At 43.5% G+C, this 12986-nt stretch overlaps 1 protein-coding gene across 2 annotated transcripts in view; it reads right to left on the bottom strand.

The window, feature by feature from the left end:
- LOC124272721 (transforming growth factor-beta-induced protein ig-h3-like) overlaps positions 1 to 12986 on the bottom strand; it is a 62090-nt gene that overhangs the window by 22204 nt on the left and 26900 nt on the right. For both annotated transcript variants that reach the window (XM_046707918.1, XM_046707919.1), the window contains exons 2-3: positions 4890 to 5004; positions 841 to 942 (exon numbers count right to left, since the gene is read on the bottom strand). In XM_046707918.1, coding sequence (XP_046563874.1) covers positions 841 to 942; positions 4890 to 4987 — 200 coding nt within the window. In that variant the 5' untranslated portion in view covers positions 4988 to 5004. The remainder of the gene's footprint in view (positions 1 to 840; positions 943 to 4889; positions 5005 to 12986) is intronic.

Here is a 12986-nt window from a genome sequence, read left to right as displayed (position 1 = left end):
ATTCTATTGTCATACTCGTTAAATAGAAGCAAATACTCCGGCTAGCCAACCTGCCACTCCTGGCATGGGCGCCTTGGTGTTGAATTTGTAGTATAGATCCAGGTGAGAGGTGTTATCTAACACATGTGTCAGTGAGTGAGTGAGTTTAGTTTTACGCCGCACTCAGCAATATTCCAGCTATATGGCAGCGGTCTGTAAATAATCGAGTCTGGACCAGACAATCCAGTGATCAACAACATGAGCATCAATCTGCGCAATTGGGAAGCGATGACATGTGTCAACCAAGTCAGCAAGCCTGACCACCCGATCCCGTTAGTCGCCTCTTACGACAAGCATGAGTTACTGAAGACCAATTCTAACCCGGTTCTTTACGGGTTGGGGTAACCTGAAGGTTAAATTGTTCGCTCGTCACGCCGAAGGCGCGGGTTCGATTCCCCCAAAACATACAATGCGTGAAGCCCAATTCCGGTTTCCCCCACCGTAAGTGGCGAAAAACCCGACTATAGGAGGTAACGTGAAGTTAACTTCATAATCAGACAAGCATGGGTTACTGAAGATCAATATTCTAACCCGGACCTTCACGGGTTCTAACACATGTACCACATAATTTTTACACGAGGAAGAATAAATTATGTTTGATTTTCAAAGACTCGTCTCGTGTAGGCTGAAACGTGGCCTAATATGCGGACTAAGTAGGTTCTTGTAAGCCGGATGACCTGCATCCACCTTTGGCGTTTTCCGTCCGTATTCTTCATACGTCACGAGTCGGGTCTGGGTTCGGAGTTTACCGGAGTCCATAGACTCAAGGACAATTCTTCCCTATCACCCTCGTGTACTTACGTGGGACGCTCACATATCATCCTCATGGCCTTGCCCCCGAAGCAGCTGGTGAAGTACTTGTCGCCAGTCCCATAGGCCTGTTGGACGACACACACGTTGGGCCTGCAGGCAAATATGTATCAATGTATCAGCCGTACAGTTAACGTAGATATATAATGGTATACAGAGTGAGGTGGAACATATAGTGGGCATTAGGTAATTAGGTGCCTGGCTCTGATGGTGTGGGTTCGAATCCCGGATGGGACTCAACCCAACAAAAGTACTAGAATCTGTACTTTACTGAGTAAGTGCAATCGCAATATAACATATGTTACATTTGACCACTTCCTAAATGGCACTGTGTATTCACAGATTGAGATGGGTTTGCAGAGCCTTGAACTTCAGCTAATGGGGGAGCCTAAGTGATGCGGTTGCAGGTCTTCAAGACCTGACCAGGCGTGGTGCTTTATAACCAATGATCAAAATCAGAGAGATTCTGGGATTCGAACCTACGATCAGCACATCCTGCACCACTAAATAACGCAGATAACTGTAGCGTATTGGACGACTGGAAACGTCAAACTGTATAGCGTAATTAAAGAGGATCAAACACGACAACACAGGGTACACTGACTTGATGGTATCTCGAACCACTGTCTGAAACCGAAACAAATGTATTACAGATTATTCGTCATGATGCTATTTTGCTACTGGCATATTGTAAATAGTATATTGTATCAGTGTTCGTCTGTTAACTGGCGTGAAATGTATCGCATCTAATTAACCACAGAAAACAGCGTGTATGAGATACCAGTGTGGCCACCTGTAAACGAACTCCAGACAGTGGGAGGTGATGACAGTGGGTCTGTTTACAGATGTATCTAACTGATAGGAAACACGTGGTAACTGAGGAAACAATACTCTCTAACACAACAAAGGCAACATGAGACGGTTAGATACTCCCCTCGCCAGCAGCTGTAGACGCTCACGAGCAACTTGACGGTGGGGAGAGGGTGGAATGTAGTGGAGAGGGTGGCGTTAGCCAAGGGCGTCGTGGTCGGTGTAGAAGCAGTTGTTGGCACTACTTGAGTGTACACCTGGACGGTGGGGATAGGGTGGAATTTTAGTGGAGAGGGTGGCGTTAGCCAAGGGCGTCGTTGTCGGTGTAGAAGCAGTAACTGTTGTTGGGACTACTTAAGTGTACACCTGGACGGTGGAGATAGGGTGAATGTAATTGTGGTAGTCATGGTAGGTGTAGTAGCAGTTGTGCTATAATGAGCATTAATGCCAAAAGGTCGAAAGAAGTATTAGTAGTGCTAATACATGTAGTAGTAGTAGTAGTAGTAGAAGTAGTGGTAGTAGTAGCAGCAGTAGCAGAAGCAGCAGTTCTTCTAGTAATAGTGGTAGTTGTTGTAGTGGTACCAGCAGTTGTACTAGTGATGACAGTGGTGGTAGTAGTTGTGACAGAGAAAGTAGTTGTGGTCTTGTATTGGTATAGTTGAAACAGTATCAGAGTGATTGAATATATTTTTACGCCGTGTTTAGCAATATCCCGACGATGGACACCGGAAATCTTCTTCGCACATCGTATCAATGTTGGGAATCGAACATGCGTGAGGTGTGAACGCTTTAACCATTAGGCTACCGCCCATAAACGCTTGGTCAAAAAGTGTTGGTTTTTCAGAACGGTTCCGTTAACGCAATTTGTTAGTGATGGAAAACGCCGAAGCTCTGTGAGAACTGTCATGCTGAGAGAGGCTTTCCTCTCATTTAAAGATAATGCATGGAGAATTTGCCCTTGTCGCCGAGTTATACAGAAAGGTTATATTTCATTGTGAGCATAGACCAAGTCAAAGTTTAAAGTATCTCTTCATTTGACCATCTACCTGTCATCGTGAAGTCATATCTTCTCTAAATGCCCACTTCAATTAGTGTCGAAGTGTTTGACGTAGAAATTCTAAGATGCCCGCCAAAGTGAAACCAAAAACTGGGATCAATGATTTTCTGATTTTCAACTCCAGAGAGTTCTAGAGAGCAAAATAAAACTTGGACTAAACTGCCCGAATATTATAAATGGTTTGATAAGTGTATTGGTGGAAAGATTTTCCAAAAGTTACAGGACAAGGCCCAAAGACCGGGGTTCGATTCCCCACATGGGTGCAATGTGTGAAGACATTTTCGGTGTTCCCTTCCATGATGGTGGAATGGTGCTAAACGCGGCGTAAAACTCACTCACTCCTGCTGTCACTTAAACGTAAGCTAGTCTTAGCACTAAGATCGCTTTGAGCAAGTTGACTCAGGCGGGTGGGAGGACTCGCGAGGGAGAGAATGAATATCTCATTTTACTGCATTAGCAGCTAATTTTTCTGCAAACAGCACATGGGAGTTCCCCTTTAAATTAAACTGTTTGGTAAACACGCAGCGACTGGCTACATGTCAATTTCCTCAAATTGCTTCACACACTGTCTGGGGTTACGTAATGTGCAGGTAATTGGCCTCTGTGTGGGGATGTTGGTATGTTACCCCGCGTACCCTCCAGTCCGGGCGTAAATGTCAACGCACTCATCACACATTGCCGATACGTGAGAATGTCACGCTACCCTCATCCCCCTCCCTCACGCCGTCACCCCTGGGGAACGTATACAGACTGTTCGTCTCAGGATTATTGCACAATTGTGTCAGTCGGAAACCCTCGATAGGATGCGGAACTGCTACACTTCTATCGGTTATGCAACATCCGATTGTATTTTTCAGCTTGTTCACCTCATCAAACCGCTGACTGTGCAGATATGCACTTCGATTTTCGTTTTGTCAAGTCAAGCTCCTATTATCCAAACCTAGGAGGTTTGTGTAGGTGTAACGTATATTTCTAATATGTTTGATAGAACAAAACCAACTTAAGTTCATTGAAGCTGTGCTCTTGTTTATGTGATACTTACATACACCCCCTAATATACACATCCATATACAGTCAGACCTCGTTAATACGAACACTTTGTTTTTTTTAAAAAAACGTTAGGATATTGAAACGTTCGTATTGCTGAAACCACAGTATATGCGCCGAGTTACTTCCCCTTGATATCTTTCCTTACTATCGAGACTCTGATGTCATAGATGAAGCCTATGTTTATGAAGGAAATTATAAGCCTGTAAAACGTGCCTTTTTATATCGATCTGGAGGCCTTCGGCATCTACAGACCGACCCGAGGCACCCGGCATCGTCAGTCGGAAGTACCCAGTAGCTACTGATCGATCTTGGTCACACCCGCACCCGGCATGTCAGACCGGAAGTGATAGCATAGATCGGTCACACATTGTTTGAAAAATGCCTCTGTTCACCCACCAGCGAGTTGGTACCCGATGGGATAAGATGATGACGTGACAACAGAACCTACTAGCTTATTGTAGACAATATGGGCTGTATGCAGGAGCTGAGAATGTAACGGAATCCGAATGGTTGACCGGGGTAACATTGTCCTGTACTCTGAACAGGTTCCTGTCGTTAGAGTATAGGTCGTTTATAAATCATAATCATGGTATCTGCGGTGGGGCACGGGGCAAGCGGTATCTATTGAGGGGACCAGGCCGGGCACCCGGTATCTATTGAGGGTAAGCCGGGCACCCGGTATCTATTGAGGGGACCAGGCCGGGCACCCGGTATCTATTGAGGGGACCAGGCCGGGCACCCGGTATCTATTGAGGGGACCAGGCCGGGCACCCGGTATCTATTGAGGGTTCCAGGCCGGGCATCCGGTATCTATTTAGGGGACCAGGCCGGGCACCCGGTATCTATTTAGGGGACCAGGCCGGGCACCCGGTATCTATTGAGGGGACCAGGCCGGGCACCCGGTATCTATTGAGGGTTCCAAGCCGGGCACCCGGTATCTATTGAGGGGACACCAGGCCGGGCACCCGGTATCTATTGAGGGGACCAGGCTGGGCACCTGGTATCTATTGAGGGGACCAGGCCGGGCACCCGGTATCTATCGAGGGTTCCAAGCCGGGCACCCGGTATTTATGGAGGGTTCCAGGCCGGGCACCCGGAATCTATGGACGCAGGGTGCACCTACCCTTCAGCGTATCTCCTGAGGTATGCCGGCAACCGCCGATGTCTTGCTCCGTTCACCAAACTCAGCACTCCCAAGATGATGTATACCAGGTGCTTCATCCTCTCGAAAACAAACCCTGAAACAAATAATAACTGTCACTCAGGTAATAACCACTGGACAATATCGGACAATATTTTGAGATCGAGCAACCCCATACACTGGATCCCATCATTGCCTGTCGTCCGGGAAAGTCGTAAGATATGTTTGTATGATTATCTTGCCTCGGTGGCGCAGGCTATTGTTTTAAGCAGTTGCTTGTCGTGAGTTTATTCCCGGTGGTACATTGTGTTAAGGTATGTATCTGTGTCCCCCGTCGTGATATTGCGGAACTGGAATTCCTTGTCTTTAATTACGCTCGCTCACAATCGCCAAGCAGCACCAGCAAACGGCAGGAGTCGCAGCTGGGCAGTTGGCGGGATGCCAGAGAACCAGTCCGACAGACGTACATGACTAATTAACAAAACGTCACTAAATAATCACTAAACCCCACTCAGCCACTACAGAATCTACACGGAATTACCAACTAGGAAGCCATGTTCATGGCTGACCTTCATAAACTTATCCCTCAAGGTCAGATGACGTCTTTGCCGTCGGGCAACACGGGGCCCCAAATGCAAACCTACCGAGTCGGATATCTGGATAAATAAACCAATAATGTGATACACATAAACGTTGAAAATATATGGATATCAACTTCTTTATTATGAGGGACGCTACATTTCAGAGTATACCTTAACTCCTACATCAGGTGCTTGAAGGTGGAGGAATATACTCTGAAACGTCGTGTTCCTCATAGTAAACAATACAAGTTGGTATCCATACGTTTTCAATAATGTGGGTGTCCCTTGTTCTGCATGGATAAAGTGGCGCAGTTCGATCTGGTAGTTCTGAAGATGGTTGTCATATCACATTCACTAACAACATTACGTAGTTGGATGTCCTATTCATATATAGATGTTTGGATCATTCCTAAAGTTGGGCTCCTAGCGTTAATTTCATGACGCATACTTAGCCGAGAGTATATAGAATGACCTCCGATCAGTAACACATAATTCTTCAAGATATCAACCTGTTTATGTAAGATTATATAATTACACCGTTAGGTAGACTGTATCCGCTGTATTGGTTTGGTATAGACTAGTGGAATATAAACAGCAGGGTTAATTAAAGTATTAAAGTATTCACCTTTATTAGATGGTAGCTAAATGGGGATTTACAAGGTAATATGATCGTAACGTCTACAACACGGGTATTGCAGCTGTGCTGTGGACTTTGGCGACTGTTGTGTGCCCACTAACGTTTCGGTAACGTTTGCAGTTTTTTTTGTCAAATCCAAGTTTCCTTTGCATTTTTCTTATGCCTGCAGTATAATTCATGACCATAAGAAGATATTCATGAGCTGTACACATTATCAGCAATGGAAAAGACAACATAAGATCTCAGAAAAATAGGTTTTCTTTAATTCAGAAAGTGTGACAGAGTCATAATGGTTTTAACACTATTCCTGCAAAATCAAGGTACGAAACATAAGAAATTAGTCTCACACACTGTACCCTTGTAAGGAATCGAACCCGGACCCACCTTCAACATGACGAACGAACGATTTAGCCACTAGCCTACTCAACCGCCTCCCATAGTGAAAACCGTTTACATATCATCATCAGATAATATCATCCTCAGCTCATGTATTACGTTTCTTTACGGAATCTGTCATCGTGAGGAATATTTAAATGTCTCTACTTCAATATATAACTTGTTAAATGTTTGCAACATGCCACCTGATGTATTGAGACAGGCCAAGGCCAGACAGCGTTCCACATTAAACATTGATAGTTATTACATATAGATGCTGATAGTACAGATGACACCCCGTCCCGCTGGGGGTTATCTGAGTGGAACCAGGAATACATCAACAAATCAACATGGATTTTTCTGAATCATGCAGACCTCATAAACGTCATGTTTCACCTGTCTGAAAAATGAGTCGTTAAATGTATTAAAAATGGTTTAAAAAGTTGAACGTCGTTTTTTGTTCATCTTACTGACTGAGTTTGGTTTTACGCCGCTTTTAGCAATATTCCAGCAACATCACGGCGGGGGACACCAGAAATGGGCTTCACACATTGTACCCATATGGGGATTCGAACCCGGGTCTATGGCGTGACGAGCCAACGCTTTAACCACTAGGCTACCCCAACGCCCCTTGTTCATCTTAACACCATAGGGCCGTCAGATAGGCGGTGGTACCAACACGCCGGCAACACCGGGTACGAAACACCTCTGGATGTCATGGAGTGACGTCTTGTAACGCTAGGCAGTCATGTCCTGTTAAATAGGTTTCAGATTTTGACAGCCAGGAGCGTCTCAGGCTTCTTCCGTGCAACGACTGTTACAGATTTCCATAGCATAACACACGACCACGAAGTTCAGGTTTTCGTCCAACGTTTCGGCGTCGTCATCGTACATCACAACTGGCATGCTCATGACAACATCTTTAAGGACTATGGTTTAGACCTCTTCAATCACGAGTAAAAGTTTTATCTGGACAGTAGTAATGGCCGTTAACGTGGTTTTTCGACGTCGGGCGGAACGAGACGCTGACGCGTGTGTTGTTCAACGTTCTGCATTCGACGATGGTAGCGCAATGCTATTATGTTGCATCACTGCAAATCACGGGAATCACAGTATTAATCGACAATGTGACAGGCGTACGGTGGTTGCGTTTACGTTGCACCGACGTCACTGACAACACAACACCCCCAAACTGCCATGAATAGCTGTGACGCCAGATCTGTTGCATATCGAACCGATGAAACGTCGTCTACGCCGACTTCCACACCAACGATGGTCCAGCTGCAAGGCCATGGATCTGACATTCGCAAACCTGAGACACCTTGTATCGTTAACTGTCATACCTGTATCGTTAACTGTCATACCTGTATCGTTAACTGTCATACCTGTATCGTTAACTGTCATACCTGTATCGTTATCTGTCACACCTGTATCGTTAACTGTCATACCTGTATCGTTAACTGTCATACCTGTATCGTTAACTGTCATACCTGTATCGTTAACTGTCATACCTGTATCGTTAAGTGTCATACCTGTATCGTTATCTGTCACTGTCATACCTGTACCTGTCGTTAACTGTCATACCTGTATCGTTAACCATACCTGTATCGTTAACTGTCATACCTGTATCGTTAACTGTCATACCTGTATCGTTAACTGTCATACCTGTATCGTTAACTGTCATACCTGTATCGTTAACTGTCATACCTGTATCGTTAACTGTCATACCTGTATCGTTAACTGTCATACCTGTATCGTTAACTGTCATACCTGTATCGTTAACTGTCATACCTGTATCGTTAACTGTCATACCTGTATCGTTAACTGTCATACCTGTATCGTTAACTGTCATACCTGTATCGTTAACTGTCATACCTGTATCGTATCGTTAACTGTCATACCTGTATCGTTAACTGTCATACCTGTATCGTTAACTGTCATACCTGTATCGTTAACTGTCATACCTGTATCGTTAACTGTCATACCTGTATCGTTAACTGTCATACCTGTATCGTTAACTGTCATACCTGTATCGTTAACTGTCATACCTGTATCGTTAACTCATACATACCTGTATCGTTAACTGTCATACCTGTATCGTTAACTGTCATACCTGTACCATACCTGTATCGTTAACTGTCATACCTGTATCGTTAACTGTCATCATACCTGTATCGTTAACTGTCATACCTGTATCGTTAACTGTCATACCTGTATCGTTAACTGTCATACCTGTATCGTTAACTGTCATACCTGTATCGTTAACTGTCATACCTGTATCGTTAACTGTCATACCTGTATCGTTAACTGTCATACCTGTATCGTTAACTGTCATACCTGTATCGTTAACTGTCATACCTGTATCGTTAACTGTCATACCTGTATCGTTAACTGTCATACCTGTATCGTTAACTGTCATACCTGTATCGTTAACTGTCATACCTGTATCGTTAACTGTCATACCTGTATCGTTAACTGTCATACCTGTATCGTTAACTGTCATACCTGTATCGTTAACTGTCATACCTGTATCGTTAACTGTCATACCTGTATCGTTAACTGTCATACCTGTATCGTTAACTGTCATACCTGTATCGTTAACTGTCATACCTGTATCGTTAACTGTCATACCTGTATCGTTAACTGTCATACCTGTATCGTTAACTGTCATACCTGTATCGTTAACTGTCATACCTGTATCGTTAACTGTCATACCTGTATCGTTAACTGTCATACCTGTATCGTTAACTGTCATACCTGTATCGTTAACTGTCATACCTGTATCGCTTCTAATGATGGTCATGCTGACTTATGAGCCGACAGTTGACCCCATGCTACTTTCAGCTTGAACATTGCAGACTGCATGTGTTGACTCTTCCATGGTGAATCCGTGTTTCACCGACTTGAATAAATATATTGCCCTGTTGCAAAATCAGTATTTGTTTGAGTGTATGTATAATTTACCATGATAGTCAGTGATATTCACGGTCTTGTTTCCACTGGTATATATTGAGCAGATTGAGCAGGACATCTTCTACACTGTCCTTGCACCGTCTTAATGGTTGAGTTCTTCGTGGGAGGGAGGAATCGTTCACAGAACTGAGTACGAACGCATTCCGTTTATCACATGATGTTCACAAGAACAAACATACACATTTCTATGACATAATACTGAGACAATAAAATGTTTTGCAATTATCCTGGTCTGATGAAAGTACAGCGCTACCAGATGATATGAAATGGGGTAGATCCACACAACTACTGAGGCGGTACCGCAGTACCAGAGGTGTGGCGAAGCGGGGTGGATCCATAAAGCTACAGTGCTTTTTTAGCTATGAGCCAATGATAACTAGGGCTGCGCAATATAACCGGTTTACTGGTATTTACCGGTTCAGACATGAAAACGATACGTATTGCGATACGCTGATCGAAAACCGGTATTTTGACATGCATTCGGAAAACTTCGTAACACTCGGAAATCTTCGGATATTTCCGTTTTTTTAATTGTTCTTTTCCCTGTTTCATTAGTGCCAAATGTTACTTACATTTTTATTTTGTCATGATTAAAAGTTTTTTTATTAAAGGTTAATCAATCATAGTGATTTTGTTGTGTTTTTGCTTTATAATCAAGCATTAACTCGATTATAAAAAGTTTTTGTTAAAAAAATAATTCTTGCAATATATTGCAATACATATCGCAATATATGCTTCCGCATCGCAATATATCGCAATATGAAAATTCTCTGCAATACCCACCCCTAATGATAACCCATCATGGCTACACGCTACTGTCACGACCTTTAAGCGTTTACGGCCCTTGCAGTTTCGGTTTGACATTTTGTTCGGAGTAGTTGAAATAAGAGGGTAAAATATGTGCGATAAACATTGTTTTTCACCATAGCGTTGATTGGTTCAAAAGGTTTCGTAAGACAAAATAAACGCCACATAACAGGGACATCTACGTGGTACAGTCACATTTCACATCTGGACTCTTCTTGTCGCTTTGTCAGGAGGCACTTCTATTGTATAATTACAACACGTTAGAAGTGTCCATTCGTATCTTTGTCATTAAAGGAACACATCACCCCAAGATAATGGCCCTTACTTACACCTACAAATCACTGTTAGATCAGGTCGCGATAATCATCTCAACCTGAGTGTTTTTAATCATGTCTCCCACAGAAGAAAGGATACACGTGTTGATTAACTCAAGAAGAATGGTTTATTGTTTTAATCTGCAGTTTACGATTCACAGCATTCCTGACATTGGAAGAAAAACGCCTCTCCGGGGTCGCCCATGGCATCAGAACCCCGTGAATATCAAGATCACTATACCGCCAATGAAATCCAAATAAACCTTGCAGCAGAGATATACTGGGTCTCCGTGCCCTGACAGGAATTAACGCCGATTTCAGGTTCTGACGCATGCCGAGGTGTCTGATTTTGGCGGGAACAGGTATGACACCATTTCCCGCCATTATCATCCATCATGGAGACTGACGAGTGATGCGGTAGAAGAACCTGGATTTCCAGGGACGCTGTTGATGCGAGGAGAAACAGGACCCCGTGTTATGTAGTAGAAGGTACAGAGAGACAGACTTGAGGGACAAGCCCGGGGGTGGGGGTAATGACTATCGCACCGTCTCGGACTAAAGGACCAGTACATGATAGTCTGTGATACGTTTGGCAGTCAGGGACTGACGTATTCTTTCAACATCTTCATCAAATAGGTTATATCTGCAAACTAATGACGTATTATGAAATCACATCCTTTCACTGATCGTCACTTCGTTCAGCTACCCATGTTTTAAGTTACTTTTAACGGTTCGCTTTCTCAGTACAGGGAGGGCAATATACAAAATGGAGTCAGAGTCAGGAATTAACGTCGGGGCCAGAAGGAAACGTGTCAAGGTCAACGGATGTCAAAACAGAATTGTAAAACAGTACCCGTAAGAATTAGTACAATATGTTAACAGAACAGGGCGGACCATTATCTGTCAGTCTAAACATTTGGCTATTTTATTAAACAGATTGCTACATTATGAAAGTCTCGCTAATTGGGATTCTGACATCATCGTAGGTCGGAGACATATGTATTCACGTCTAGGTCATCCAGTTACGCCAGTCACAACTACGCCGTCTCGGTTTTCGGATGTCGTAATCATCAGCAATACCCCATCTCCAGGTCTCGGTGACATCTTCATGTATAAGATGGTCCTGATACTCACTAACAAGTACTTTTTGTTTCCGGTAGATCTGATTATAGTTTGATTTACAGCCTGCACAAAAGACGCATCGGGATGACTGTTGGAGATACAGAGCAACCAGAGCTGAGGTATACATATGTATACATGGCGGCCAGGTCTGTAGCCCCAGCTGACAACCGCTGATACCATCAGGAATAACTTCCAGATCACTAAGTGGCTCAGACTACTAATGTTTTTCGGACCTCAAATAATTCTTCAATTCTTTTAGTCTCTGCGAGCATCACATATCTTCAGGTAGTGGGGTCATCAATTTGTACATACGTACTATGGGATGGGGGTTCAGCAATTTTGTTCATAAAAATATGTTTTAAATTATGCTTAGACAATATGGGAAGGGGAGGGGCATCGATTTTGTACATGACATGGAAGGGGTAACTTATTTTGTACATAACAGTTAGAGTTAGGGGCAACGACATTGTACATGCTTCTCCATATAAATCATCATCATTCCCCTCCTCCCCGGCCAGTCCCTTATAGCATTATAGGATATGTTTTCAGAGCCTAAGAGTTAGTCTAACTTGTGGTCTCAATTTGATAACGACACTACTTATAAAAACGTATTTTATGCAGCCAATGCCTCCGTGAGGGTAGTAGGCTAGAAGAGGTCCACAGCACACTATTTCTGTGCTATCAGAGGACTTGAAGAATTGGTGGCTAAGTGACGCGTCATCTTCGTCGTCATCGTACATCGTACGTTGCTTATAACATCAATCACTGGTACAGACTCCATTACTGCTGGACAAACACTGAGTGTAGCTTTAAACAACACAACTCGAAGATGTATATATTCTCCAAAGACGACTCCAACACAAATTCAACTAAAAGATACTTCCATTGCGAAATGAATCAAACATGGTCTGCACATAAGCCAAATCACCAAACTATAAATAAACACAATTTTTAATAAAATAACAACGTGTCTTTGAAGCACGCTCGTGTTTTCTGAAGTAATCTAAACTGTTGGCATTATTCTGTTTGAATCTTATTACAAAAGGAAGCCGTGTTTATGTTTGACATTATGAGGAGAGTGACGTCACCACCCGAATGCTGATGGCGTGATGCAGAAAGTTATTTCATCAGAAGCTGCTACCGTGCCTCCCACTTGACATTCTAGTCTGGGCTTGATACAGGCAGGGAAAACACGCTTTTCCCACAATTGAAGGAAATGAAGGTCGCCTGTCGACTCCCAGTTCGCGCACAGAGATTTCAAATTTCAGTC

Source organism: Haliotis rubra, unplaced genomic scaffold (genome assembly GCF_003918875.1).
Source record: "Haliotis rubra isolate DU_JTF1 unplaced genomic scaffold, ASM391887v1 Scf172, whole genome shotgun sequence".
Lineage (NCBI taxonomy): Eukaryota > Metazoa > Mollusca > Gastropoda > Lepetellida > Haliotidae > Haliotis > Haliotis rubra.
Note: the sequence above shows the minus strand (reverse complement) of the source record. Positions and strands in the feature narration are given on the sequence as shown.